The sequence below is a fragment of the Molothrus ater genome, chromosome 11, assembly GCF_012460135.2.
Source record: "Molothrus ater isolate BHLD 08-10-18 breed brown headed cowbird chromosome 11, BPBGC_Mater_1.1, whole genome shotgun sequence".
Taxonomy (NCBI): domain Eukaryota; kingdom Metazoa; phylum Chordata; class Aves; order Passeriformes; family Icteridae; genus Molothrus; species Molothrus ater.
The window spans coordinates 4,839,582-4,866,574 of record NC_050488.2 but is presented as its reverse complement, the minus strand read 5'-3'; the positions used below and the strand labels follow the sequence as shown (position 1 = coordinate 4,866,574).

The following is a 26,993-nucleotide window of genomic DNA, read 5'->3' as shown; positions in this document are numbered from 1 at the left end:
AGAACCTGCCCACTGTTCCAGTAAATAAACTCATGGACCTGGTGCCTGTCTTTGCTCTACAGGCACCAAAGGCTCCACGTGTGTTTCCATCAAACACACACCATCTGTAAAGCACAAGGTGTTCCAGGGAGGTTTTGTAGTTACTGCTTTCACAGAGGACTCTCAGATCCTCCACTGGTCTTACTCAAATGTTAGAAATGTTCACCAAGACACCACTTGGACCTGTGCTTGTCATTCGCTGCTTTCTCTGAGCCCTTCCACTATGATCTTGGCACTCAGGGAGAGCTGAAACACCAAGTGGAGTTCTCTGCTCTGCTGCACTAATGCCAGAGGGACGTTAGTGTGCCACTGGAAATGCTGAAAGATGGAGCTTTCTTTTGTCAAGTGGCAAAGTATGAGCACACTCCTTGTTTGAAATGCACATTTGGACTGTGCATTCTGAAGAACATTCTGTCTTTCAAGTCACATGGCCATTGCCCTGCCACAGGCAGTGGCTGTCAGTAACTAGTGGCATTCAGACTAAATTTAAAATGTCTGTGTTGTCCATTTGTTTTTATTGCTAGAGGGCAATTTTCTTTAGATTAAAAATGCTATAACTTCAGTAACTGTAATTATTACCTTGAGAGTTTTGTATATTCACTGAAGAATGGAAACACCAGCTGATGCCTGAAGCACCAGTTAAAAGAATATTATCTTACCCATGCAAATTCTGCTAGCCACACAAGTATTTATCCACCTGGTTTTCATGTGTGTGTTTTTTTAAACCATGCAGAAAATATATTTAAAGGTAATTCCAGCAGTGATGCCATGGTCAAAATAAGTGTTTCTGGTATTTGGAACACTTAAGCAGCAGATATAACTTGCAATTAGGGTTTTAAAAAAAATTCTTGATGAATTTAATGTGATTGAGAAGTGATGCCTTTGCCATGCCTCCAAGCTGTGCCATACAGATGAGGGAGGAGTCCCACTGCTGGCTGTCAGTGCTGTGGGAGCCCTGCAGGTTTCCTCCCATCTGAGGCAGGAGCTCACCTGTGGCTGCCTGGGCCAAAGTGACTCCTTCCAGTCATTTGTTTTTGGCCTGAGGAAGATGTCTCCAGTGAGATACCCATTCTCCTGTTGGTTTCCCCCCCACCCTTTCCATTCTTTTTCCCTCTTTGCATTTTGTGGGATGTGCCCATGGAAGTGAAGCCTCTCTGGCTCACTCCTCTGCTGTGGCAGATCTTGCCCAGTTCTTGAAAGTCGCCTTTCAGAGCCCAGAGTGGCTTCTGACAGCCCTGTGGCCACAGTAAAACACATCCCATCTCTCTCTGCCTTCTGGCATGGTAATGATGCAGCCCTGGCAGCATGATCAGCCTGTTCCTGTGGCTCTGCTGGCCCCAGGCTGCCCCTGACGTGGTGCAGGCAGGCAGGGCTGGGGATGCTGCTGCTGCTGCTGCTGCTGCTGCCCGGCGAGCGCGGAGCAGCCGGCTCGGGACAGAGCGCTCCAGCCTGTGCGAAGCTTTCACTGAGCGCTGCTCCTGTCCCTCTCCTGGGTCACTTTGGGTGCCTTCAGCTCTGCAGAGCAGGTGACATGCAGATAACAAGGTAAAAGCAATTGTTTATTGGCTTGTATATGCAAAAGACAGCTTTGCTCTGGGTGTGAGGGTTACTCACATTACTGCCAAGTACATTTATTTTTGTAGGACAAAGAATGCTCGAGTTCCTGTAGCAGACTCTACTAGCAGTACTTTATTTAAGAACAAATTTTAGCTTTAGGATTTACCTTAAATACTGATATAATTTAATTTTAGAATTTTGTTTGTCAAGAAATTATATGCAGAATTTCTTTTTTCCTACTGTCTGCAGCTCAGTAACTCTGATACTTGAGCTTTATTTTTCTGAAAAGTAGATCAATATCTTTCAATTAGGGCCCTTTTGCTCTTTTGTAACTGAGTCCTCTAAAGGGGTGAGCTGTTTCCATGTGACAGACCTCTTGTGGATTAAGTGGAAATCTGAAAAAGGTTGAGATGGCTTTTAGAAAGAATATCTGGTTTCATTCAACACACTTTCAAGTAAAGATCAAAAAATCACTGGTAGCTCTTCCAGTCACTGAAATGAAGAGGTTGAGATGTGCAGGACTGCCCCAGAGCTACTTTTGTAACTTAACTAGGGCTGCACTGTTGCTGAGACTCCTGAGTGTGGCACACCTTTGGAAAGAGGAGTTTTCAGTCTTTGTCCAACAGTTTGCAGGTTCTCTAATGTGGCTTCAAGTTCCCCCAGTGGATTTCCACAGGTACAGGTAGTTTTAGAGGGGCATTTCTGACAGACTAATTCTTGGTTTTCTTGTACCAAATGAATGTGTGGTGTGGAATATCCCTTTGGCTGGTTCAGGTCAGCCATCTCAGCTCCATCCCCACCCAACTTCACTGCAGGCATGATCATTGTTTCACATTCATTTATTCACAAAATTCTTGTCACTTTATAGCTGTTTTTCTCCTTCTTGATTTTAAATCTCATCTTCACCATTTCTGTGAAGTCAGTACCCTCTGAAGACCATGTGTCACTAAATGCATGCCATAACTCTGAAATATTAGCAGTTTTTATTTGCAGTGCAGTGACGCCTAAAGCTGTTGGGCAGTGTTGTGTCTGACCAGGGAGTGCAAGTTGGGGTCACAATTAGATGAAGCACCTGCCTTGGCTTGATGACTATTGTCATTAAATCCTCCAAAACAAATGCTCTTTAAGATAAATGATTACATCAATATTAATGTGTTTAAGACTAATTCCAGAATGCAGGTTTAGTTCATTTTAGAAAATAATGTAATGCAGATGCAATTTTCTAAATGTGCCTTTAAAAAAAAGCATTGTACCTTTTCCCATAGCTTTTACTTTGTGATACAGAATGAGTTGTGCATTTTACAGTGTGGGGCTTTCAGCTTCTGCTGAGCTCTGACTGTCTCTTGCTTGCACAGAGTTGAAGGAAACTCAGAATAGAGAGAGGTGACTTAAAAAAAATTGAACTACATTAAAAAAGATAAAAATAAAAGAACAAGTAAGATCTGGAGAGCACAATTTATAAGAGTAAAGGAAATTGAGGAACTTCTCAAATATATGAAGAAAACTACAAGAGGGAAGTCAACAAAATATTTTCCATGATGTCCAAAAGAAAAAAAAAAGTCCAATATTTGAATAGAACCAAAGAAAGTTCAGGTTGTAAGGGGGATATGCCAGATTTCCAAGTACTATACCAGAATTTCACATGTTACCTGCAGTTTTACTGGCCACTGTTGATCTGTAAAAGAAGTTTCTTCTAAAAAATTGCCTGTGCAACACCACTACTTTCAAACTGGTCTGTGTGGAGTGGCAGAAATAGAGTTTCCTTGGAATTTGGTGCAGCAATACCTTGGAATTTGGGTTTTACAGATGTGTGGATGATTTTCCTCAGACAAGGAGTGCAGTGTTTTTCAGCCCTGGTAATAAATGATTGGATGCTGTTTAAACCAGACTGAATGTGAGGAGAGATTTAGAGACATGGCTTGGATGAGCTGGGTGATTTCTCAGGGTCCTTCCTTGCCTGTTTTTCACAACTGTGTAAACACAGAGCTTGTAAACTTTGAAAATTTGTTTTGGAATGAAGAACAAAAGCTTCAGAATTTAGCTAAGTTTTTGTTTACTACCCTGCAGATCTAGAATATTGATGGTCATCCCCTTTACTGGGTTTTGTTTTTTTACTGGTCTGTTCACAAACTTGGACAAAACCACTTTTTTTCCCCACTTACCAAGAAGTTTGTCATTCTGTTTGCCTTAGAGCTTGAATGTCTGGTTATTTCTGAGGTACAGACTGTATTTAATATTAGTAACAGTGAATCACAGGATAAATGCATTTATTTTTTCTGTGACCTTAAAAATATGCAGCATCTGTTGCTCAAAAGCAGGTGTGGGCACAGTTGTGTGGAGTTCTAGAAATCACTCATGTTAAGGATCTGCATGTGTTGTTTGTGCATTTATGTTTATATTGATATGATTGCTCTAAAGTTTGATCAACTAAAATGAATTCAAAACAACAGTAGTTTATTTTTGAGATATAAACAATGATGTCATAGGAAAACAAATCTTTGTGTTATGTCCTATCTTCATGAGAAATTTGTGTAATGAAAAAGATGGATTTTAACTTTTACATTTTTTCTCTACTGAGGTTTGCAATTGTCTGGAATTCATCAGTATTTTACTTCATATTGACTTAGATTCCCTTTTTAAAACAAAATAAAAATTCAAGACTATCAGGCTGTCTTTAAAGCAAATTCAAGGCCTTCTTCCCCACATCTGATCCTCTCAATGAGACTCTTATTATAATTCAGCCAAATCTGAAGTCATTTTTCTAAGAGAGACAAAATACCCAGTTACTTTGTTCTGTTCTTCTCTATTCTCCATAGCAAATTACAGGCAGGTTCTGCCAGTGCAATTTAAAATAAGGGAGGGAAAAAGACAGTAAGTAGGAAGTGAGTGGGAAAATGAGAGGGTTTTTCATGGGATTGAGCTGATGTGAAGTGTTGGCTGTGTGCAGGTGAGGGCTGTGCCTGGCTGGCACTGGCTGCAGCTCTAATCACACCTGGGGGCTGAGCTTGGCTTGGGCCTGGCCAGGTTTGCCCAGGAATTTGGGGTGGCTGGGCAGGGCCAGGCCCCCTCCCTGGTCCAGACAGGCACCACTGTCCCTGCAGGCCTGGGGCTGCTCCAGGCCGGCTCCAGGGTGTGCTGCTTTCCCACTCCTCACCTGCGGAGGATTTCAGCCCCTTTATTCCCAGCTGAGTCCTGCAGTGACACCACTGTCACCTGTGAGGAGCAGCAGGAACTGAGTTCTTCTGTTTAGTTTGCAGCTTTAGCAGCTTTGTGTTTTACTTCTCATTTATTGTCCTGTCTGGAGCTGTTTCCTGATGGGGAATACAAGAACAATAATGGGGTGTGTAAATTAGATCCTAAAGCCTCTTCTCTACTCAGGCATGTGTAAGACCAGACACATGCAAAGAATTTATATTTGTTTAAAGCCCATCAGAAATGTATGATAATGGCTTTTACAGGTTTCTGAAGTCTGGAGATTTTGTCAAGATAAGCACTGCAACAAGACTCAAGTGCCAGCCTGGAAGAAAAGTGTTCAGTGCAGGCTCTTCCCTGAGTGCTGAATGAATCTTGGCCACAGTGCCTAAGGATTATTAGTAGGAGAATAGCTAATCTGCTTTTATTCCTGCTGGGAAGAAACAAGAGCATTGCTGCTTGTTCAGGGTTTGTCATTATTGCAGAGCAAAATTAAAGGAATTTTTACAAAAAGCCCTAACAAAAAAATATTGTAAAAATTTCACTTATGTGAGGCATAGCTGTTTTTTTAGATGATCTCAGTAACTGCATAGTTGTAGTCAGTTTGCTTCTGTGTAAAGACAGCAGTGCCACAAATATTATAATGTGTTTCATTTGGTTTCAGGTTGGTACAGAGGTGTTTCCATTAAGAAGCCCAGTGTCAAGGTAAGCATGAATACATTTGTTAATCTAATGGCAGATTAAATCTATTTTACTGTTGCAATCCAGTAAACTTTTAATTTTTCTTCTCTAACTTTTTTCCTGTGGGAGGATTTGATTTTTTTTTAAATTGAGTGATACTCATTAATCACTCAAAGGATCAGAAACCTTCCTGACATGTAACATGCAATTTTTTCAACATTTATAAATCTCATCCAGTTTGATCCTCTCCACCCTACTCCCCGAAGAAAAGCATAGGTAGGTGATATTGCATTGCTTAAATGCAGCATTTTAAAGAACATTAATAAATTGAATTATTAATCTAATACAACTTTGAAAAAAGTCTGTTGAAAAAAGATTTTGTAAGTTGTTGGGGGTGGTCTCAGATTTTTTCCATTTAACCATTGGTTAAATTTGATTTGGTTATTTGCCATTTTTTTTCCATTGTTTTTGCTCTTGGAGAACTTTTTTGACTGTTCTGGTATGATTGTGTTTGTGAGGATATCTAAGTTTTTTTAAATGTTTGTATCCAAACACGCCAATAGGTGCTTCTAAATGAGCTTTATTTATTTCTGTTGGTTTAAATATTGCTTGTATTTAAAGATTCCTCATGTTTACCTAATACCTGCCATAATGTATTATGAAATATAAAATGACCTGTATTACATTGACATGACCACAGGAGTCTTTTAATGAAATGTCTGCAGTCATTGTGTGTGTTGGTACTTCTGCCTGTGTATATGTTCAGTTTTGATAGGAGAGCCCTTCAAAGCTTCCCTGGTTTCTTAGATACCAGAAATAAGCAGCATTAACTAGAACTGAACCCAACAAGGAAGTGAAGTTGCATTTCTTTTCTTCCTAATTTTCATGTGGCTGAAAGCAAGCCCATTTACTGATTTCCTGAGGAAGCCATTCCTCTCAGATTCAGCTTTTTTCCTTCTATAATTTTAGTCTTGCCTATGAACAAAAAGGAATTTTCCTTAGCATTTGGAATCCTATGTACTTAATATTCCTTTCAACCTGCCTCGCCCCCCACCCTAAAAATTTTTCTTTTGAAATGGTATGATTTTAAAGCTCTAAAAAGTGAAAGCCCACACTTGGTTGCTGACATTTTTGTCAGTGGCTGTCAGCTGTTTTAAATCCAAAGATTTCCAATGCTGCTTCTCTATTTCCCACTGAAGTGCAGCTTGCTGTTCTTACACACTGACAGACTTCGCTCTTAGGATTCGGGGCTGTGTGCTTTAGGGAGAATGTGGAACACTGGGAAAAGGTTGGATTAAATTCCCTTTTCCCCATGTCTCAACATAGAAGAGCACACTGGCACAGGCAAGGGCAGAGTGCAGCCCTCATGGGAGCAGCCAAAGACAAATAACTGGAGGTGTCCCAAGTGGGTTTGACCAGCTTTGCCTTGGAAAGGGAGAAAAACTGACAGCCCCAGAGTATGCAAGTAATAGAACACTTCTGTCCTTGGGGGTTCAATGCAAATTTGATGGTGGGCTTTTAGTTTTTGTTTGATTTGTCTTTTTAAGCCTCTGTCTGTGTCACCCCCAATCAGCATCAGCCTGCTCTGGGAGCTGCAGGTGCTGTGCTGCAAACTGCAGAAGAGCCACTTCTCTGATCTTGCCAGGTGGAGCTTTGGTCCAGTGTGGTGTCCTGGTCTAAGGCAGATAAAACAGCCAATTTTTACTAATCTCAATGTAGAGTCTTGACTGGCAGCTTTGACACAATGGTTGTTTGGGGGTTCTTAATAGATATATTGGCAGTTATTTATTGTGGCCGAGGTTACCAATGCTGAAAACTGTAAATGTATGTTTCTAATGGACTGAATTTTTTCTCTTGCAGGGGATTTTTCCTGCAAATTATATTCACTTGAAAAAGGCAATTGTCAGTAACAGAGGGTGAGTATTTTTCCTTCTTTTTCAGAAGCTACAGTGCTTTTTATCTAGAAGGGAAACAAAGAAATAATTATTGAAACTTACAGAGATGTTTCAGTTCATTGTATCATTTTTGTGTATGAGGGCTTGAAAATTAAATGTAATTCTACAGAGTTGGGAGGTGGCTTGTTTGTTTTTAATATAGCAAGAATCAGGTCTGATGGTTACTCTTGTTTGCTTTGGCTCATAAAATTGTAACTTTAGAGGTCTCATCTGAAACACATTCACTTAAAGAACTCTTCTTATATTCTTCCATTTCTGCTTGTTCTCTCACTGGCAAAATACTGTATTTTCTTATTTGTTGTGGAGGCACCAGTCAGTAGACAGCCCATCTCATTTACCTACAGATTTTCAGAGTCATAGCTGTGTTACCTTGAATGTTTTCCAAAGGATCCAGCCCTCCCCACCTCACCCAAAGAGTGACTGAAGTGCACTGTTGAAAGCTTCTGCCCTTCTCTTTGTTTGTATTCATGTGTTGCTGGCAGTGGCTTTATTTCAGTTACTGGGAATAACAACACTGGTGGAAATGTCACGTTGGGGAAGTTACTGACTGGGGGCTCTGGAACCTGCAAAGTTTCCTGTGAGATTGACTGAGACTCCTGAAATCAATATCTTGTGTTTTCACTGCTGCTTTTACTTGCATATTCCAGATAAAGGCTGCTGTGGGGAGATTTATAATTGCAGTGTTTCAGACAGTGACCTGAGGCAACAAATTAAATGTGGAAGATAAAATGTATTAAATGGCTCTTAGTGAACTACCTGTAGAAAAACAGGTGACTTCTGATTGTCTTGAATTGTAGATTTGTTCCCAAAGGGCCTCAGTAAGGGCAGCTGTAATAGTGATGCTTCATCATTTTGGGGTGTAATAAAATGCTATATATTGCATAGAATAACCACTCCTAATGTGCACTCCCCTTAGGGGAAGGAGCAGTTCCCTGTGATGTGTAGTTAATTAGTCCTCGATGTTAGTTTAGAGTTTGTGAAGGGCAACCAGTTCAGGTACTTATTAGGAAAGCTGATATACTGTTTAAAACTATCAAAGCCTCGTGTACCAATTGACACAACAGAATGTAATGCAGTTCTGAACCAGAGGGGCATGGTTATTTCAGGTTTTGTTTGAAAATTCTTTATTTCAGAATATATTTCAAGCGCCATTATAAGCACTTGTGAAATAACAGAGCAAGTGTTGAAGCTGGCAGGCAGCTGAACACCACACAGCCCTGCTCACTGTCCCTGCCCTCCCCAAACGTCCCTAGAGATTTACAGGGACTGTCCCCAGGGCTGGAGCAGCCCTGCTGTGAGCACAGGCTGGCCAGCCTGGAGAGGAGATGACACTGCACAGAGCTGCTTTTGGCCTTTCAGTATCTAAAAGGGGCTTGTAAGATGATGGGGAGAGGGCCTTTGGCAGGGTCTGGAGAGTCAGACAGGGGATGATGGGTTTACATTTAAGGAAGACATTTTAGGATGTGGATAGTGAAACCTTGGCATAGTTTGCCCAGGGAAGTGGGGGCTGCCCCATCCCTGGAAGTGTTCAAGGCCAGGCTGGGTGGGGTTTGGAGCAACTGGGACAGTGGAAGGTGTCCCTGCCCATGGCAGGGGGTGGAATGAGATGAGCTTTGAAGTCCCTTTCAGTCCAAGCCACTCTTGTGATTCTCCTTTAATGGTTTTGGAAAACCTTTAGCACAAAGGAACAAGTTTTATTCTTTTGATTAGAGGATAGATCCCCCAGATTTCATCTGCAGTGTTGAAAAAACTTGCTGGATAGGACATGTTAGTAGACAGCAGGTATTTTGGGTGGTTTTGATATTGGCTAACATTGTTGAAGGGGGGAAAATGGGGTGGACTGGCTTAAGGAAGGGACCCAAATTGTGAAGGACCTCACTTTACAGGCAAGTTAATTTAACGTGCTGTAGTAATGAAAGCTTTTCATTGACCTTGATTAGAGTGAAAGTATGTCTTTTGAACAGGTAACCAGGAAATGCTTCACAGAAGCTTAATCTTGTGGAATGTAATGGAGGAACAGTAGCTGTGACTCTGGACTTGCTTCAGTTTTACAACAGACAAAATGATCCCCTTGAGATATTCTCCTTGTGTTCAACAAATTCAAGTTCTGGAATTCTACAGATTACGGCACTTTTTACTGTCACATTTCTTTTTCTACCTTTTCCAGAGTACATTTCCTAATTTCCCCCTTTTTTCTACAGGCAATATGAAACAGTTGTTCCTCTTGAAGATTCTGTGGTGACTGAAGTCACAGCGACGCTGCAGGAATGGGCCGTGCTCTGGAAACAGCTGTATGTGGTAAGAGCACTGCTCCTCTCCTTGTGTGCACATCTCTAATACCCTGGGAGGAATGTTGCCTGCCTTTGTGCTTTCAAAATCCATCAGAATCAATATCAGAATTGTTGGATTCCTTGTATTTAATGGGGGCTCCCCAACTGCAGAATAATGGATCATGTGAAAGTCACGTGTACTGCTCTGGAACTTTCTGCAGTTCTGAAATTCTACCTTCAGATCTGAAAATTTCATTGTTATAAAAAAGGCAACAATTTTCAAGTGCTATTAAGTATGTAAGAAATAATATAATACAATACTTTTGCAAATCCCATCAAAGACTTCAAAAATTATTCAGCACAGTTTGTAAGTAGTTGTTTTAGTGTCTAGAGTCTGAAAGGAGAACTCAGACTATGGGAAGTTTTGTACAATTGTTCCTCCATAAATTAGAAGTAGACACTAGGGTAGGTGTGTTGAGTTTTATACATATCTTTTTTATAAAATTTTCAGTTGCTGCCACATAATGTCTCCTGCTTTCATCCCTCTTCTTTTCTTACATTTTAATAGCCAAAGCCCATGACACAGCAGATAAAAAACTTGAGCATTTGAAGGTATTTTTTCCTGGCTTTTATTTTGTCTTTTTTAGCTTAGTAATTGCAAGCCTTAACTGTGGGATAAGGATCAAGAACTGTAGGCGGTCTAAGCTTGCATTTCCTTCCTGTCCTTCCTTTAGAGAAATACCTCTACATAGAGCTGCAGGAGCTTTGTTTCTTCATTTAAACCTGCAGTGACAACAGTTAGATGTCTAGGAAACCAACCCAGGAATGGTCCAGTGGAGTGAGTCCAATGCATCTCCAGCATAACCAGCTGTGTTCTGTGCTTCAAAAAGCAATCAACTCTTAGGAAATCATAACTGGGCCCAGTTCTTCTGTGGGGTCAGATGTCCCTGGAGGTATTCTCTTGGGAAGGAGCATCTGATCTTGTGCAGGAGGGGCATGGAACATGGTCTATATCATGTTTTCTACCACTCTTTACACTTAGTTGTAGGGTATAGAATATAAGAAAACAGTGTAGAAAGTAATCTTACCCCTAAGGAGTTGCAGCTGGGCCAATTATCAAAGATTGGGAACAGGCCTGACTTTACCAGGCCACAGCTGTGAGCAATGAGAAGAAGATGCTATAAAAGAGTGGGGTGGGTGGGTGAGAAGGGATCTGGAGTCAGTGGCTGCTTTGTGAAGAAGAAAGAGTCAGTGCTCTGAGGAGCTGCCCATGAGAAACACCAAGCAGGTGTGGAACTTTTGTGATAAGGAGACAAAGTATGGAACCCCTGCAATAAGATGACAACACCTAGTAATCCTCCTTTTTCCTTTGTATATACATACCTCTCTGGGTATGGGAATAAAGTGATCTTTTCTGTTTTCCTCATGTAAGATTTTTTTTCTCCCCCTCTCCCCAGTGTCAGCTGAAGATGACAACAGTAATATTGGCAATGGTACTAAATTGGAAAAAGGGGAATCATTTTACCTACAAATGAGCTAAGCTTCCTTTCTACTAAAGTATTTCTTTTTTATTGTTAACACCAGTTCCTTGAGGGGAAGGCGAGAGAAAGCTCTAGCTATAAACTTTCATTTAGTGATTTTTCTTTCTGGGATTGCTTTCTATTGTAGCTCATTATATTTCTTATAACATTGCACAAAACATTATTGTATTCTTAAATAACAGGAGAAAGAATTTACTGTTCTCATAGAACTTTGGAAGGAGGCATCTGCCCCATGACAAAATTGGCAGAGCTTCTGAGTGAAAACCACATTGTTTTGTGTTGTGGGGGTTTTTTCCCCCCAAACTTCTAAAAATTAAGAATTCTAATATAGAAATAATCACAGAATTATTTAGATTGGAAGAGACTTCTTGAGATCATCAGCTGCCTTCTCAAGCAGGGTCAGCAAGACCAGGCTGACAGGACTGCACCAGCCAGGTTTTGAGTTGCTTCTGGATGGAGGCTCCCCAGCCTCCCTGGGCCAAGCTGCCAATGTTGGAGCACCTTCAGTGATTTCTTATCTCCACTGATACAGTATCACAGCTTCTCTGGCAGAACAATTGACACCACTGTTAAGTGGGTAACTGACATTTGTCCAGCCTGAGGAAATGCACTGAGGTGCCTGTGGCAGAGCTGGGACTAGAATTTTATCCTTGGTGTTCAGGCTGGAAGCTATGTAAGGACATACCTTAAAATATATTGAAAGACTAAATGGAAATCCTTGTTTGTTGTTGGATCAGCACCAGCAGAAATTTTTATTATTCCCAAACTGTAATAAGAATCATCTAAGAAATGTAATTAATGTTATTTATCATGCTGCTGTGCCTAGTCAGCTTTGTAGAAATGTTTCTTACTGTAGGGGAGATTCAAGTGCTGGTTGTTGCACAGACACTCTCAGTAGGTCAGTGCCTGCAAAGGGCCCTTCACTGGTCGGTGAGGCTGCCAAGCAATGTGAGCAGCCTCTCTGAACATCCCTAAATAGGCTCCAATGTTCTTGTCATGGTTTTTGGGGAACTCCCTACCTGGATTGTGGTTTGAAAGACCAAGTTTGTTTCAATTAAGAATTCCCAGCCCTTACCTTGGTAGTATTGTTGAGGTGCATTGTAAGGTTTGTGTTTGGCTCTCAGTGAAACAATGGGAGCTGGGATGTAACACCCAGGAAGCCTGCAGTGATTAAAACATGGCCTGGAGAGGGATGCTGTGTTGTTCCCAGATAAGGAAGTTCTACTGACAGAAAATTGGAGAGAGGAGGAGAACAGTGAGAAATGAGAGGATGAAGTAAAGCATAGCTTTGAGACAGTTGCAGAAAATTAGTTGGTGTAAAATATTGGGAATCTTCCTCGTTTTCTTCTGACCACAGAGAATCTGTGCCAGTACTGGGAATAAACTGTGCATGGGGAGGCTTGAATGGGTTTGAGTTACAGGAGTTGTGCAGCAATTTTAGTTTAGATTTCTGAGAAATATATATTAGAAAGGTTAGCCTGAGATCATTGCATTGCACAGGGCTGTGATATTCTTTATATTTTTGCTATCAAGGTGAAAGCCAAGTTTTAGTCTGAGGAGAAAAAGGCATTTGTCCATAATGAGTTCACAGAGAAAGGGTTGTGCCTGAAATGAATTTGAAATAGAAAGATGTATGATGGGTTGTTTGCTTTACTATGATAACAAATTATGCTCTAAGTAGTTGGATTCTGATCATAAAACTCTTTAAATACTGACAAAACAGCAAGTTTTTTTTGAAAATGCCAGAGGTTTTTCTCCAATTGGAAAGCAATGTAAATAAAACTTGGATGGAAACTCTCAGAATCTGTTGTTTATATTGGATGGGATTTTTAGCAAAAAACTATAACCTTGTTAAAAATTCTATGCCTACTTAAAAATAATCTATTTTAAAATAGATTCAGTAATCAGGAATAGAACTTAAATATTTATTAATTAATAAAGGAGTAAAGATGATAGTACTTTTATGGTTCTGTGGACAGACTTCTTAGCAGGGCCCATGGTGGTAGGACAAGGGGTAATGGTTTTAAATGAAAAGAGGTCAGATTCAGACTAGATACAAGGCAAAAGAATTGTGCTGTGAGGGTGGTGAGGCCCTGGCACAGGTTTCCCAGAGAAGCTGTGGCTTCCCCATCCCTGGAAGTGTCCAAGGCCAGGTTGGAAGGGGCTTGGAGCAACCTGGGACGATGGAAGGTGTCCCTTCCCATGGCAGGGGGTGGAGCTGGGTGAGCTTTTTAGGTCCCTTCCTACCCAAACCATTCTGTGATTTTATGTGAAGAGCACATTTTCCCCATTTCAGTGTGGAATCTGTGTGCAGACAAGGCAATGCCACGCCACTGGAAAATGGAAAGCAGTTCTTTGCCTTCTGATCTGTATCCAGACTGTATCCTGTATCCAGGCTTCAGAGATGAGCACTGAAACAATGAGATTTAGTAGCTCCTTTCTGGTGAAAAAAGCCACTGTTCTATTTGACCTACTTGGTTTGGGTTTTCCTACTTTCACTGCTATTGTAAAAATCATTAGGAGGGAGTTCACTGTGAGTGTGGATCTCAGTATTTAAAATCTGTACTGTTGGAGTTGCTGGTAATGTGGGTGGGGTTACTGCTGACCCCAGCTGGCCAGATGTGTGTGTGTTTGCACACCCTCATGTGTTTGAGTGGTGTCAGTAGATGCACAGACCCAGTATCTTGTGGTGTTGTTTTGCCTGGCTCCAATACTCTCTGTTGTTCTTTAGATTCATTTGGACACCAGAGCTATGTCCTTCTGTGGAAGCCTAAGAAATGTAGAAGAGGGTTTTACTTCCTGTTTCCTAGAATTGGAAAGGCAATGAGCAAAAGATGCCAGTGATTCCCTTCCCCAATCCTGTACTTAATTTGAAGTGGAGGAGAAAGGAACAGGGAGATTATTGGTGTACTACTGTAAGCAGCTGAGCCTGTTCTTGTGCCTACTCCAAAGGGATGAGGAAGAGAGAGCAGAAAAGCGAGAACAAAGCTTGGGGAGCCTTGTTTAGGCACAGGGGTGGATAAAAATGCAAAACTGCATTTGTTACAGTGGAATGGGTGTGTGCAGCTCTTGGGTAGTTGCCCACACCAGTCTACTGACTTCTGTTGAGACAGCAAAATGATACCAGTAAGGTTGTTAACTTTCTCTCTTACCCTGTATGTGTTGATAAGATTTGTTATTTTTATACTACTTCTAAATAAAGGATCTGCAAGTTCTCTGTAAGCTTTTGTTAATTAGGTCAAACAAGACTCCTGTGAGTTTTTAAGTCAGCTAAGGAGATCACTGAAACTCACTGTTGGTGCACAGTAGCTATTTTAACTGTAAAAAAAATTCCTCAGAGTCTAAGTTGTGATGTGAGGACTATTTCTGTTGAGAGAGCAGATGACTGTGGAGAGACCAAACATAATTGCCAATTTAGAGTTTGGTCAGATCAATAATGTTAATTTGCTACTTTTATGCAAGGGGGAGTGGGGGATGTGTGGGGTGACTTCTTGTCCACTTTCAGGAGTAAGACCTAATGGTGTTGGGAATAGGTGGAATTTTTGCTAGCTCAGTGGCAACCAATTTCCCATTGGCTCCTTTTAAATTTCCTGAGGGATCCTATTAAGGAACAGAGTGGGTAGCAGGACTTGGTGCAATTGCAGCTGTGTGGTTTGGGTGGTTTTGGGTGTCCCTAAAATTGAAGCACTAGTTAAAACTCATCTTGAAAAATGCCATTCACTGAATCACTAAGGTAGTTTACTCTTGTGGGGAGTGTTCTAGGAGACATTTTATTCAGTGAGATGTGCTTTGCTCTGCATCTGATAAAACATGGAATTGCTGATGCATTTTCTGAAGTATGTAGGCAGAAGAAAATGTGACATGACCTAAAATGGATGTGCTGTATCAGAAGGTCTCCCTTCAAGGAACAGAATTTCTTCAAGTCAAGGCTGAGCATATTAAATACACTCTTAAATTCTGTGCCAGCAGACTCCTGGACAGATGAGGTATTTGTACCAAGACAGATGTACAGAAGCAGTACTGGTTGTATACATGGCCCTCTTTCCTCTTTCTCATTTTCATGTCATTTTCAAGGTAACCTTGAAGGAAAATTCCTTTAGGATGATTGTTCAGGTTTGTGAGTCATTTTAAAAGAATCTGAGGAGCTTGTCTGGCCTCACTTGACATTACCAGAGAGACTCAGAGTTACGACTTAAGAAGAGAGGACTCTGGATAATAGTGTTCAGCAGTGGTATGGATATTTTTATTTCTTTCTGTGTTTGGAGTGAAGGATGACTCTTCATGGAGTGACCAGGAACTCAGATGGGAGTTTGGGGCAGCTGATAGTCTCATTAAGTGCTGCACAGCATATAAGGGAAACTAAGAGTAAATATTTCCACTTCCAGGAGCATCCAGTTCCTCAGAGGGAACAGTGCACTGAGAAATCATCTCATTGCTTAGCAACTGAATCTGAGGCTTTTAGCAGATTTGTTATTTGATTACTAGAAAATAGTTGAAGATTTTTCTTGATTGGGTTGTGATGGGCGTGTGCAGAATGATTTGGAGAATGCAGAATAATGAACACTTCAGCATTGTATGCTGAAGGTGGATATTTTTATCATTCAGTATCTTTACTCATGGAGGGGGAAGCTGGAGATAAACCATGGAATGTTGCAGGTTGGAAGTGACCTTGAAATATCATCTGGCCCAGCCTTCTGTCAGAAAGGGATCCTGCATGGGATTATGGAGCACCTTGTCCAAATCCAGTGAATGGTTGTGTTTATTGAAAGGTGTTTCTTTCTTACATTGGGATGAAAACGCTCCTGGTGCAATTTACACCCACTGCCCTTTGTCTTTTCCCTGTGTGTCCTGTGGACAGAGAGCCTCCATCCTGTGTGCTGGTGCTGCAGTGCTGGGATGGCATTCACAGGGACAAAGGACCCAGCTGCTTCTGCCTTTTCTCACAGGCCAGGATCTGCAGCCCTCAGATCATCTTTGTGTCCCTCCCCTGGACCTGCTCCATCTGTCCCATCTTTCTCGAGTTGGTGACCAGAATAAAGACCTCAGGGTATAAAGTGTCACAGTGTGATTTATATCTGCTCGTTATCTTAGGCAATTAGAAGGTTTTGTAGGTAAAATCAGAGACTTCTGCTGCTTGGGTGTGTCGAAAAGTTGAGTAGAAGCCCTTCTCTTGCTGTGTCAAATTGAGACTTGAACTTACATCAATTTATTAGCTATGGTTTCTTGGAGGTCTTTAGGGGATGTCATGACCTCTCTCTACATTTCTTCCTCAGAAAAGCAGTATTCATGTAGAAATTACACTTAATATTTATTAGGTTCCTGCTATAAAATGCAATCCATTTCAGTACTTCTCCCCTTAGCACTAACGTGCTGATGTTCAGTTCAAGTGCTTCATACTTTAGGTTATAAAAAGTTCCCATAATTATTATTTTTTCTTTCCTTAATTTTAAGAAATTTTATGTAGTCAGTTTCTCCTAGTGATTTGTGGAAGACTCTGAGCTCTAAGGAATTAAAATAGGTGTAAGTTTTTAGGAGAGGAAAATAAAATTTATTTGTAAGCAAGTCTATACCATGAAAATCTGAAAATCTATTATAATTGATTTGAAAGTTACTTTGCTTTGAAGACCAGAGGATGCTATGGCAGTTTATTGGGTTTAAACAACAGTATAACAAGGAGCCATATATGCAGTACCTTTCATTTACTGTCACATACAGATTTATGGTATCATTTAAGATTATTAGGATCAACTAGACAGTTTTTATGTATTTTCAAACAAACAAAAGATTGACTATAAAACAAAAACTCTGAACTATCAATCAAACTGTGTGGGAGGAATATATGTTTTGAGTTACCATGGAGATGGATAGATTTTTAATAGATTTTAAAAGTAAAGCCAGAATTAAATGTAAGTCACCCTCTGGTGTCCTTTGCAAGTCCTACTGTGACAAATGACATGCAGGGTGTTTTATAACCCCTTGCTTTGTTGGGAAATGTTATTTAGTCATTGATATGGGAGTCATTGACATTGATAATATGCTCTTTTATTTTGGTAAATAAAGCAATAGTTGTATTACTGATGCTGACATTCATAGCAAATTGTGTGAGGATTTGGAGGGGGTTAGATTAAATTTTTCAAGTATTATCTGGTTTACAGTTAACAAAGAGCTCTTGCCTCTTTGAATAATATCCAGTGTGCATGCTGCAAACAGTCCTACAGTACACGTGTGAAGTTCTTGTATGATATTAAAACACAGGAATTTGATTTTATTGAATGCTGCTTCAAGACCAGCTGGGAAAAACCAACAAGGAAACAGAATTTACTCTGGGGAGACCAGTGGCTGACCTGCAGATGATTTCAAGCAGTCTCTTTTGCACTGTAAAGACACCTGAATGTTGAATTGCATTAAGTAAAGGAAAGAAGGTTTTAATCAAAAAATTGAACAGAAGTCTTCTGTCATCTGTCACTGGAGAAAATCACCTGAGCTGGTCTAAGTCTGCTGATGTTGCAGAATTGCATTTGAAATACAGGCAAGTGTAGTGTGGTTGGAGTTTAGTATTCCAGAGATGGACTTTGAGAAAAAACAGCAGTTTGTTAGTTTTTAAAGAACAGAAAATTAAGAGTGGGGGAAAAGGGCTAGGAGAGACTGGCAGTCTGACTTTTTAGAGTGAGTGAGCAAGGTGCTGTGCATGGATAGGGCTTACAAAGGAAAAGGCTGATCATCCCTAGTGGGTATTTACTGGAACTAAAAAGACAGTTTGGATTTAATTTCATAGAAGACAGAAATTGTTTTTCAGCAGAAAAGCAAAGAGCATCTGTCCTTTTGGCAGCCTGGATGGCACTGTGGTCCATGTGGTATCAAGAAGTGTCCTTCAGTCTTATCCTCATTTATGCCACTTTCTACTGTTTCTGTCCTTAATACAAAGAGAGAAAAAGGCAACTAGCATAAAACAATTGCAGTGATTAATAGTTATTGTAATTTAAATATATATATACATAACAAATTTCTATTTGTTTTCTAGGAGGAGTGAGGTAGCAGCAAGTTTCACAGGTGAGAGGGGTAGAAAAATCAATGTTCTATGGATCAGTGTAGCACAAGTGGACTAAATCCTTTGTGACTGGAGTGACAGTGAGCAAACATTGTGGCTGCAGCAGTGGACAGCCAGCACTTGGGCTGCCAAATCTGATTACTCTGCATTGTTGCATTTGGCTGGAGAAGAGGCAATGGTTGATAAACAAACAGGAATAAAAATGCATCTCAATTTAAAAACTCAGTGGTAAGCCTGGCAAATGGATAGACAATTAATTTTACATGATGTATTAAGGTGAAATGAAAATATTTAAGATAATTGAAGACCTGCTTCTTCTTTCTTATTTCAGCTTCCATCCACATGATTGGATATAATGTAGGGATAATTGGTAAATTAAAACTGTTCTAGAGGTATAAGCAGGGTGACAAAGGCAAACATCCAAGAACCAGAGAAATGCCAGTGTTCCCAGTCCAGTCTACTTTGTCCCTAAGTGCTCTGATAAGAATTTCAATCTCTCTGTAAGACCAAGGTAATACATCTCTAGTCTTGCATATGTTTTCATAAAAATATTGTAGGTTTAAAGCATTTGGATGCTCAGTGTTACATAGAAATACTAGGAATGGGAAATATCTACCTTTATGGTAAGGTTTTAATATTTTTTAGTGAACTAAGCCCTAAGAACTGTATGTTGAGCCACAAATGGTAATGAAACTCTGAATAGTTGTTCCTGGGTCAGTCAAAATAAAGATTGGTTCTGGATGTGGTCATGCAATCAAAAACTACTGTAAAGCACAGACAGAGGTAGCAAGGCTAATTTCACTTGTTTATCCACATTTTCTTGAGTTCTTGACTTTCTCTTTGAGCAGACTTCTCATAACAGTTTTTTGGTGACTGTTGGAATGAAGAAGGGGAAAATTAATATAAATTTTATCTTTGGAAACTGCTCACATAATTTCTTAAATGGTGATTGTTACATCTTATTTTTAAGCTAGTAGTGATTAATGGCCTTTGGAGAAATGTGTTCTCCTTTCAGAAATTCTTCTGTTTCTTAAAGTTTTATTATTTCATGGAAATTAATCATGCTATGTTTTACACATAGAGATTGCTTAAAATATAAGGAATGCAAAGAAAGAAAAATAAAATTGGGAGAGGTTTCTGTGAGAGTACTGGAACTCAGCTTCTCACATTTTTTGTGTTCATCTTCCTGTAAATTCCATGGTGGTTTTGTTTCCTTTTTAATTTAGAGTAGAGCCTTGTGCTTGCTGGTTGGTCATAGATACAGCCTTGGGTTCAGTCATAAAAGTTGATTAAATATAAAAAGAATACTGATTGCCAAGTTTGATTTCAAAGTCTTTAGTTGCTGCCATTGCCATCACTGTACTGTTTAGTGAGAAAGATACTCTGATTGTGTGCTTAGCCCTGAAATTATTATACTGCCTTTGAAGGGGAAAAAATCCTTCAAATGATATGAAGAATTAACTCCAAAAGGTATTTAGGGCACCCTAACAGTTTATAAAACACTCATTTCTCTTTACTGCCGGTGCTCCCTGCCACCAATAGGTCAAGATCCAGAGTGTTTAGATGAGATCCAATACATATTACAGCAAAAACTGTCACTGGAATAATGGAAAACATAAATCATGTGTAGGGTTATATTATTTTCTGATAATATACATGTAGCTCCTGTATCAGTGCCTTCCTGTGGATGTGGTCTGTGCTGCTGCAACCCCAACTCCTGCAGCTGCCAAGGGCACAGTGAGGGCTGAGGTGCCTGAGCAGTGCCCAGCCAAACCCTGCATCCCCCAGGGCTGTGGCTGAGGGGCTCTGGGGCTTGCACAGCAGCTGCAGAGACCCAGGACATCCAGGAACCTCCCCTACTCTAGGGGTGGGGGAGAAGTAATAGCTTTGGGCTCAAAGAAATTTACTTGCTTATGGAAATGGTATTTAGGGTCTACTCTTTGGTCAAAGTCTTACCCACAGCAGTTAAGATTGTGTGCTCGTGTGACTTGGCACAGGGCTTCCTAGGGCTAATATAACTATATTAATTCTTTCTTTTCACTGTGTTTTGCTGAGCTGGGTGTGAGTTTTGCAATCTCCCTGAGCTGAAAGGGCTTCTCATAAATCTGGAAGATGCTGAGCCCTGAGTTCGTTATCTGAAGTGTGTGTTTGTTTCAGCAAAGCGACAGAAGTCTGAGTTCAAAGCCCTTTACAGAGCAGGGCAAACAGTGGTGTCTTTTATGTTCTTTGCTGTTCAGGCATTGGCTGTTTGATCTAAATTAAATTGTGGTTGATGGAGCAGATTTCAGTTTATTCTTTCTGATACATCCTCAGAGTTGATGGGGGGTTTGTGAATGCCTGTTCTGTAGTCTGTGCAAGAGGCATTCAGGAGCAGAGCTGAGCCTGCACCCTGTCACAAGCAGAGGGACACTTATTTAACACCTCTCTGGACTCTCCACACTGCTGTAAGGCAGCACTGCTGCTGAGAGAGGCAGTTTGTCCCCTGCTGTCCCCTCCTGCCCTGTGACATTGCCACCCACCCCTCAGGCAAGCAGCAGTGGGGTGGGCACGGAGCAGCCCTGGGCAGTCACTTGGCAGCTGGCTGGGAGTCTGAGCTTCCCTGCAGTTTGATCCAGTGCTCAGTGCCCTCCCACTGATGCCTCTCAAAAATGCAGAGTTTTGACTGTGATATTACTGAAAGTGTTTCTTTAATTTAAGAATAATTATTCCAGCTTTCTTTTATGAATTAGCTTAAGCTCACTTTACTGTGTACAGGTGCATAAACAGGTGTTAAAGTCCCAGAAGTGATCCCTGTGTTGTGCATTTCCACATCTATTACTGACAGCATGTAATAATATTTTAGGGTAGGCCAGTAAAGTTTTGAAGGCAGTAATTTTATATTGGGAATTCATCTCTGCCTTTCTCTGTGGTTTGTTTTCAGTAGTCTCAGAACTTGAGGTAATAATCAATGAAGTCTTTCTGGCCTGTATGTGACCTGGCAGGCTGTGCAGGGTGCACAGGGAAGCCACCAATCTAAAGGTAGTTATGCAGGAAGTTAGTTACCATTTTGAGGAGTAAAGTAGTAACATTTTTGGTATCAGAATTTTTCTTGTGACCTGAATAGCTCAAGTTTAATTTGAAGTGCTTGTGGCCAGCTACCTTCCACTTCAGTTTCCCTGCAGGTGAGATTCTGCCCAGTGAGTGCCCGGTGCTGGTAAGTGCCTTTACTGGTACTGTCAAATGGGCTTTATTTGCTCATTAAAGGGACATGCTTGGAAAGCTGCTTAGATGGAATTTAATGAACTTCTAAAACATAGCATAGAATAGTGGCTCACAATAGTAAAAGAAAATTATCTTATTTTCTGGGTAAACAAGGAAAGAGCAGCAGCAGTTTCTTTTTAATCTTTCTGACTGTGTGTTCACTAATGAAAAGGATGTTGTAAAGAAACAGGTGTGTGGCAGGATTACATCACAGAGTTAATGAAATTACTGTAAATAGAAGTGTTAATTATGGAACAATTGTTAAAATGGAAGATAGGGAAGAGGAAAATAAGATTTTACTCACTGTGTGGATTTGGGTTTGGTTTTTTTTGTAACAATCAAACAACTTTTTTGTATATAGGTATTATTAGTATTTTAATTTCATTTAAATGTATGTGATGATGGAAACTTTTGATCTTGGAAGTTATGGGACATGCTGGATCCTTAGAGAGATGTAGTATATCTTTATATTTCCAAAATATCATTAAAAAAAAAAAACAGCTAACCTGTCACTTGGAATTGGGAGGTGCCTATTACATAAGATGTGCTTTTTTAGAAGACATCAAACCCTGTCACCTTTGTGGAGCTCTCAAAGCCCTGTGCAGGGTGGCAGCTCAGTTCAGGCTGGCTCATGGCTGTGCTCTGAGGAGCAGCCCCCTGAGTCTATCAGAACTCTTATCAATGATTCAGTGGCCTCAGGTGTTCAACAGACAAAACCCCCGCCCTAAATATTGGGAAACTTTTGATTTTTACTTTTATGCAGTGAGCTCAGCTACCCCATTTCTTCCACCTGACTCTTTCCCCTCATCTGTTCCTTTTTCTCTCATTTTTTTACAGGATGCCAATCTGAGTTTCTCATTAACTTATTGTCTCCATTTCCCTTGTTCCTGTCAGGCACTTCCCAGTTAATCCCAGTCTTTATTTGATGAAACCTTACTATGTTTTCTTTGATTTCCTGAATTTTGTTGGATACTCCTTGCTTTCCTAAATAACTCCATTGTTCTTGTTTAGTTGTTACTTTAACTATTATGAAAGAGGACAATAAAAGAAGTGTTGACTTAATTTTTCCTGCAATTAAAAAATTGACTGGACAATTTGTTTAGCTGATAAGGAGTGATGTGAAGAGATGTTGCAGTTATTTCTTGAAGAGGCAGAAGGAATAGGGAAATGGGATATCCAGTTGCCTTTCAAAAGGGAAAAATATTGTGACCAATTGAGTGCTAAGAAAATACAAACAATAAGTTTTCTGCCAGTTTTTGTCTGGTCCTTGTGTCACAGAACAGAAACAGAATGGCAGTTTGTTTTTGGGGAACTAGCAGCATCACTGACAAGTTTAGAGTCAGGAGGATGATTTTAATGAGCCACTTAGGCTTGTTGTTGGATTTTGGTGTCATACTCTGAAGTGGCTGGTGAGTGTTCTGTCTCAGAGCTGACAATAATTGCCAGGCTTGTCAGCTCTCACTGTGATTCTGGTGCTGTCATCGTGGAAATCTACATTAGAAACACAGCTAAATGCAAGACTTGTGTTTAACAGTTATTCTGTTAACAGCACAGTATTCTGGAAGGAACATAATGATGATTTGATATTTCTCTTGAAGCCACTGCATTGCTGTGTTAGATGAAGAACAGAATGCTGGTATTAAAATAGTTGCAGAAAGAGGAAACACATTGTGTACTTTCCTTTTTTAAAAAGAATTCTCTTGTGTGAAGCAATCTAAAATAAATCTTTTCTAGTTGTCAGTTTTATTTATCCTAGAAAAGCCATACCCTGTTTTAAGATATAATTTTGTAACACCTCTAACACATTCCACTACTATTTTCCAAGGGGATTTTTTTGTCAGTAAATCTGGGAAATGCATATCTAGGTAGCTGACAGGCTTTGCAAAAGAATTCTCTTACACATGGACAATAGGCTGAACCATTTATACTCCATGTTTATCATTTGTACATTTACTCTTTCCAATGCAAACACTGGTACTATCTCAGCTGCTTTTTTGAGAACATTATTGTGCAGTGGATTACACCATTTTCTAATGGAGTTCTTCCATTTTATTAGAGGAAATGAAAGATCTGTGCCTTATGGAACATCTTTTGCTAGATGTCCTCAAGTTGGCTTGGCCAGGACCTTCTGATGGGTTGAATAATCCAAGCCATCACCTTTCCTTTCCTGATTTCTTCTACCCCTCTGCCCCATGATGTTCAACCTCTTTACCAGTTTGAACTCAGTCTAACAAAAAAAATTGATTTTCTTGCATATAAGTGGCTGTGTAGAGGAAAGAAATGTGATTTATAGCTCCTGCCGTGGGAAGGATTGCAGTGCAGCTTCATCCATATTGTGAAGCAGAAGGCAATTCAGACAGGAATTTCTGGTGGATTAAATGGGCTGTGCTGCCACAGTGCTAAATTTCTATGTCATAACTGAGTGGTTACCAAGAAAAAGAGTTTTTACATTATTGGTAATCGTCTAATGGCAGATTTATTATTTTTGTAAGTGCGGACTCTTCTGTTGTGGAACTTTGATTATTGCTGTGCTTGTTTTCTCCATCATGGAGTTTCAGCTTTAAAAATCAGATAGAATTAGATAAAGAATATTCAGCTGGCTCACAGGGAGTTTTACTGCTGTTCAGTTTTACATGCACAGAATCACAGAACTGGGTAGATTGGAAGGAACTTCTGGGCATCTCCAGTTCAACCTCCTCCCCAAAGAAGACCCTATTAGAGCAGGTTGTTGTGGATCTTGTGCAGTTGAGGTTTGAATATTTTTGAAGAACCCACAACATCTCTTGGAAAAAGTCTATCCTAGATTTTGACCACCCACAAGGGAAAAACATCTTCCATTTATCTAGTTGGAACTTCCAGTATCTGATGCTATTAACTAACCCTCCCTTGACACAATGATTAAATAAATTAAGTGTAGAATTAAATCTAGCACTTACTAAGTGTTTTAAAAACAGATGAATTGATAAGAAAGCAGTTGAAAATGGAGATTTTTTTTTAGTGCTGCTGGTTGTAATAGGACCTGCAGGGATGTGCTCTAGTCTGTTATTCACTAGTCTTATTAATAGCAATCAGGAAAAATCAGTGACGTAGAAATTGCTGATGATGCAGGAAGTTGAACAATGATTAGGTCACAAATTGTGTGGTTTCTGTCAGACACTTGGCTCATTTAAAAAGCACTGATTCCAATACATCCAAATATAGAAAGGCCCCACAGATGGTGTTTGTGTCCTGAGGTGCAGTGACACTCAACGTGATGGAACATTACCATGGCAAACCAATCCAACATCAGCCTCTTCCTTGCTTTTCACAGCTAAGAGGATAAGTCTTGCCTTTCTAGACAGGGGGCATCTGGAGTTGCAGAGAGGGAGAATAATTGAAGAATTCTCTGTATAAATTAATGAGGTGATTGCTGGGCAGCTGCTACTGATTCTGCAGTGTCCTCTTCAGAATAGGTGGGGAACAGCCAGAAAGGTCCAGGGTGATCCATGATGGCAGCGAGTCCTAGGAGGGGGAACCTGGAGTGGATCTCCAGGTTATCCAGTGCATTTGAGTCCTTTACAGTGAGTTCATGTCCACCTATGACATTTTCAACATGAGCTTGTGTTGCTTGTTTAAAAAAATGTATCTGCAGCAGCTTCTCAAAAATTCAGTACTTTTTGGACCATATGAGTTACGGTTTTTTTCTGAAGCCTGTGCTCAATCTTCTCTCCTGCTTGTTATTCCTTATCCTATTTGCCATGAACAAGGGGAAGAGCTCATTCCATTTCTCTTTCCTGCAAGTTTTTGATTTAAATTATTTTTGTAATTTTGTCATTTCTAGACTAAAAAGTCAGAGTCAAATCCAACCTTTAAAAAATATGATGTTTTCTGGATATTTTCATTATTGCTTGAAAGAATTGCCTGTTTATCCATGTCGTCTTGCTGTATAATAGATAAAAATAGAGAGATAATTAAATAAATAAATAAAAGTGAGAATAATGTTCCAGCAGAAACCTGACAGAGTGAAGAGATTACTTTGCACATTTGCTCAGACAAACTGCAGAAGCTGAGTGAGGAGTCAGCCTATTGTGACTTATAAATGGGTATGTGGAGGAGGGTTGCAGGTAGCTGATTGATAATTGTGGTAATCTGTCAACAATCTGTCAGTTCTCTCAGAGAAAAAAAAGGAGGACAAATCCCAGTATTTACAAAGCAGAGCCATGCAAATTTGGAATAGTATTGAAGGCACTTCTTAATAATTAGGGTGATTAGCAATAGATTAATCACGGAAAGCAGTTGTTTCTTTATTACTGATATCTTCAAAACAAGACTGGATTGTATTTTAGATGATTTGTTGCCACATTATCCTGGAGGAAGTACGTTGCAGCAATCTGTGAGCAGGTTTCTGTGGCATGTGCCCTGCAGGAAGTCAGACTAGATAATCACAGTAATCCTTTATAGTCTTGGAATGGATGAATCTTTAAATCTGTTTAGTCAGGACCAGCTGTGTTGAAAAACACCATTACTAAAATACAAAAAAAAATATGCTATGAGGTAGGGGATGTGCTGCACTGATGTGTTTTATATTCTTTCAGGCAAGAGCATTGTATGCAAAAGACAAATGGTTTTTTAGGAGTCTTTGTCTAGCAATGCCTGTCAGAGATGAAGTGCTAATTCTTGTACCCCTTTAAACACATTCTTTGTGGTTTTTGATGACTTATCTCCTTGGTGAGGACATGCTTTTTGGCTATTTATATAGAAACTGTGGAAAAGATTGACATTCAGTACCTTTTTTTTGGGCTTTCCTACGTTTCAAACACTGTAGGGAGCAGCAGATATTTTGGATATCCTTGAGTGGGAGATCACCAGAAATGGTTCAGTTGCCTGGTAAAGGTGTCAGGGGGAGTCAGGACTGTTCCTTTGCCTTTCAGGCAGGTTTAGCAGTTGGGAATCAGCTGTGTCCTGGAGGGCCCTGCTCTGCCAGACGTGCCAGGCAGCAAATAATGCTGCTGACACTGCTTGCCTGTCATTTATTAACTGGAGCTTTTCAGCATTCTCCCTGTGCAGTGATGTTTTTCTTCATTTCCATTTGGCTTTTGTCTGTGGAGCATCCTGAGCCCCAGTGAAAACACCCAGCTTCCACCTCAGAAGGTGACCCTATTTAAAATAGATGGAAAAAAGCTCAGGAATTACCTGCACTCCACACTAACAGGAATGCTTTGGTACTGGTTTTTACAATAATGAAATGCCCAGAGTCAAAACCCATGTTTTTGTTCTGGCATTATTGGGATCTTTGTTTAAAATCTACAGTTTTAACAACTGCCAGCCACAGGTCCCTTTACAAATATTTGCACTGCTTTTGTCACATACATGAAACAAACATTTTTAAATTGAAGAGGCTGGAATTAATTCTTTATCCTGGGAGTTTTACCTGTTTTCTCTTAGCTTTTTATTTGTAATTCTGCCTCTCATCTTTGAACTATTTTAATTT

The 26,993-nt window shown here is 40.1% G+C and overlaps 1 protein-coding gene across 10 annotated transcripts in view; it reads left to right on the top strand.

Annotated features, from left to right (window-relative positions):
* Positions 1-26,993, top strand: part of DOCK3 (dedicator of cytokinesis 3) — a 185,849-nt gene that overhangs the window by 22,234 nt on the left and 136,622 nt on the right. For all 10 annotated transcript variants that reach the window (XM_054516046.1, XM_054516051.1, XM_054516047.1 and 7 more), the window contains exons 3-5: positions 5,453-5,493; positions 7,330-7,385; positions 9,626-9,722. In XM_054516046.1, the coding sequence (XP_054372021.1) occupies positions 5,453-5,493; positions 7,330-7,385; positions 9,626-9,722 (194 nt within the window). The remainder of the gene's footprint in view (positions 1-5,452; positions 5,494-7,329; positions 7,386-9,625; positions 9,723-26,993) is intronic.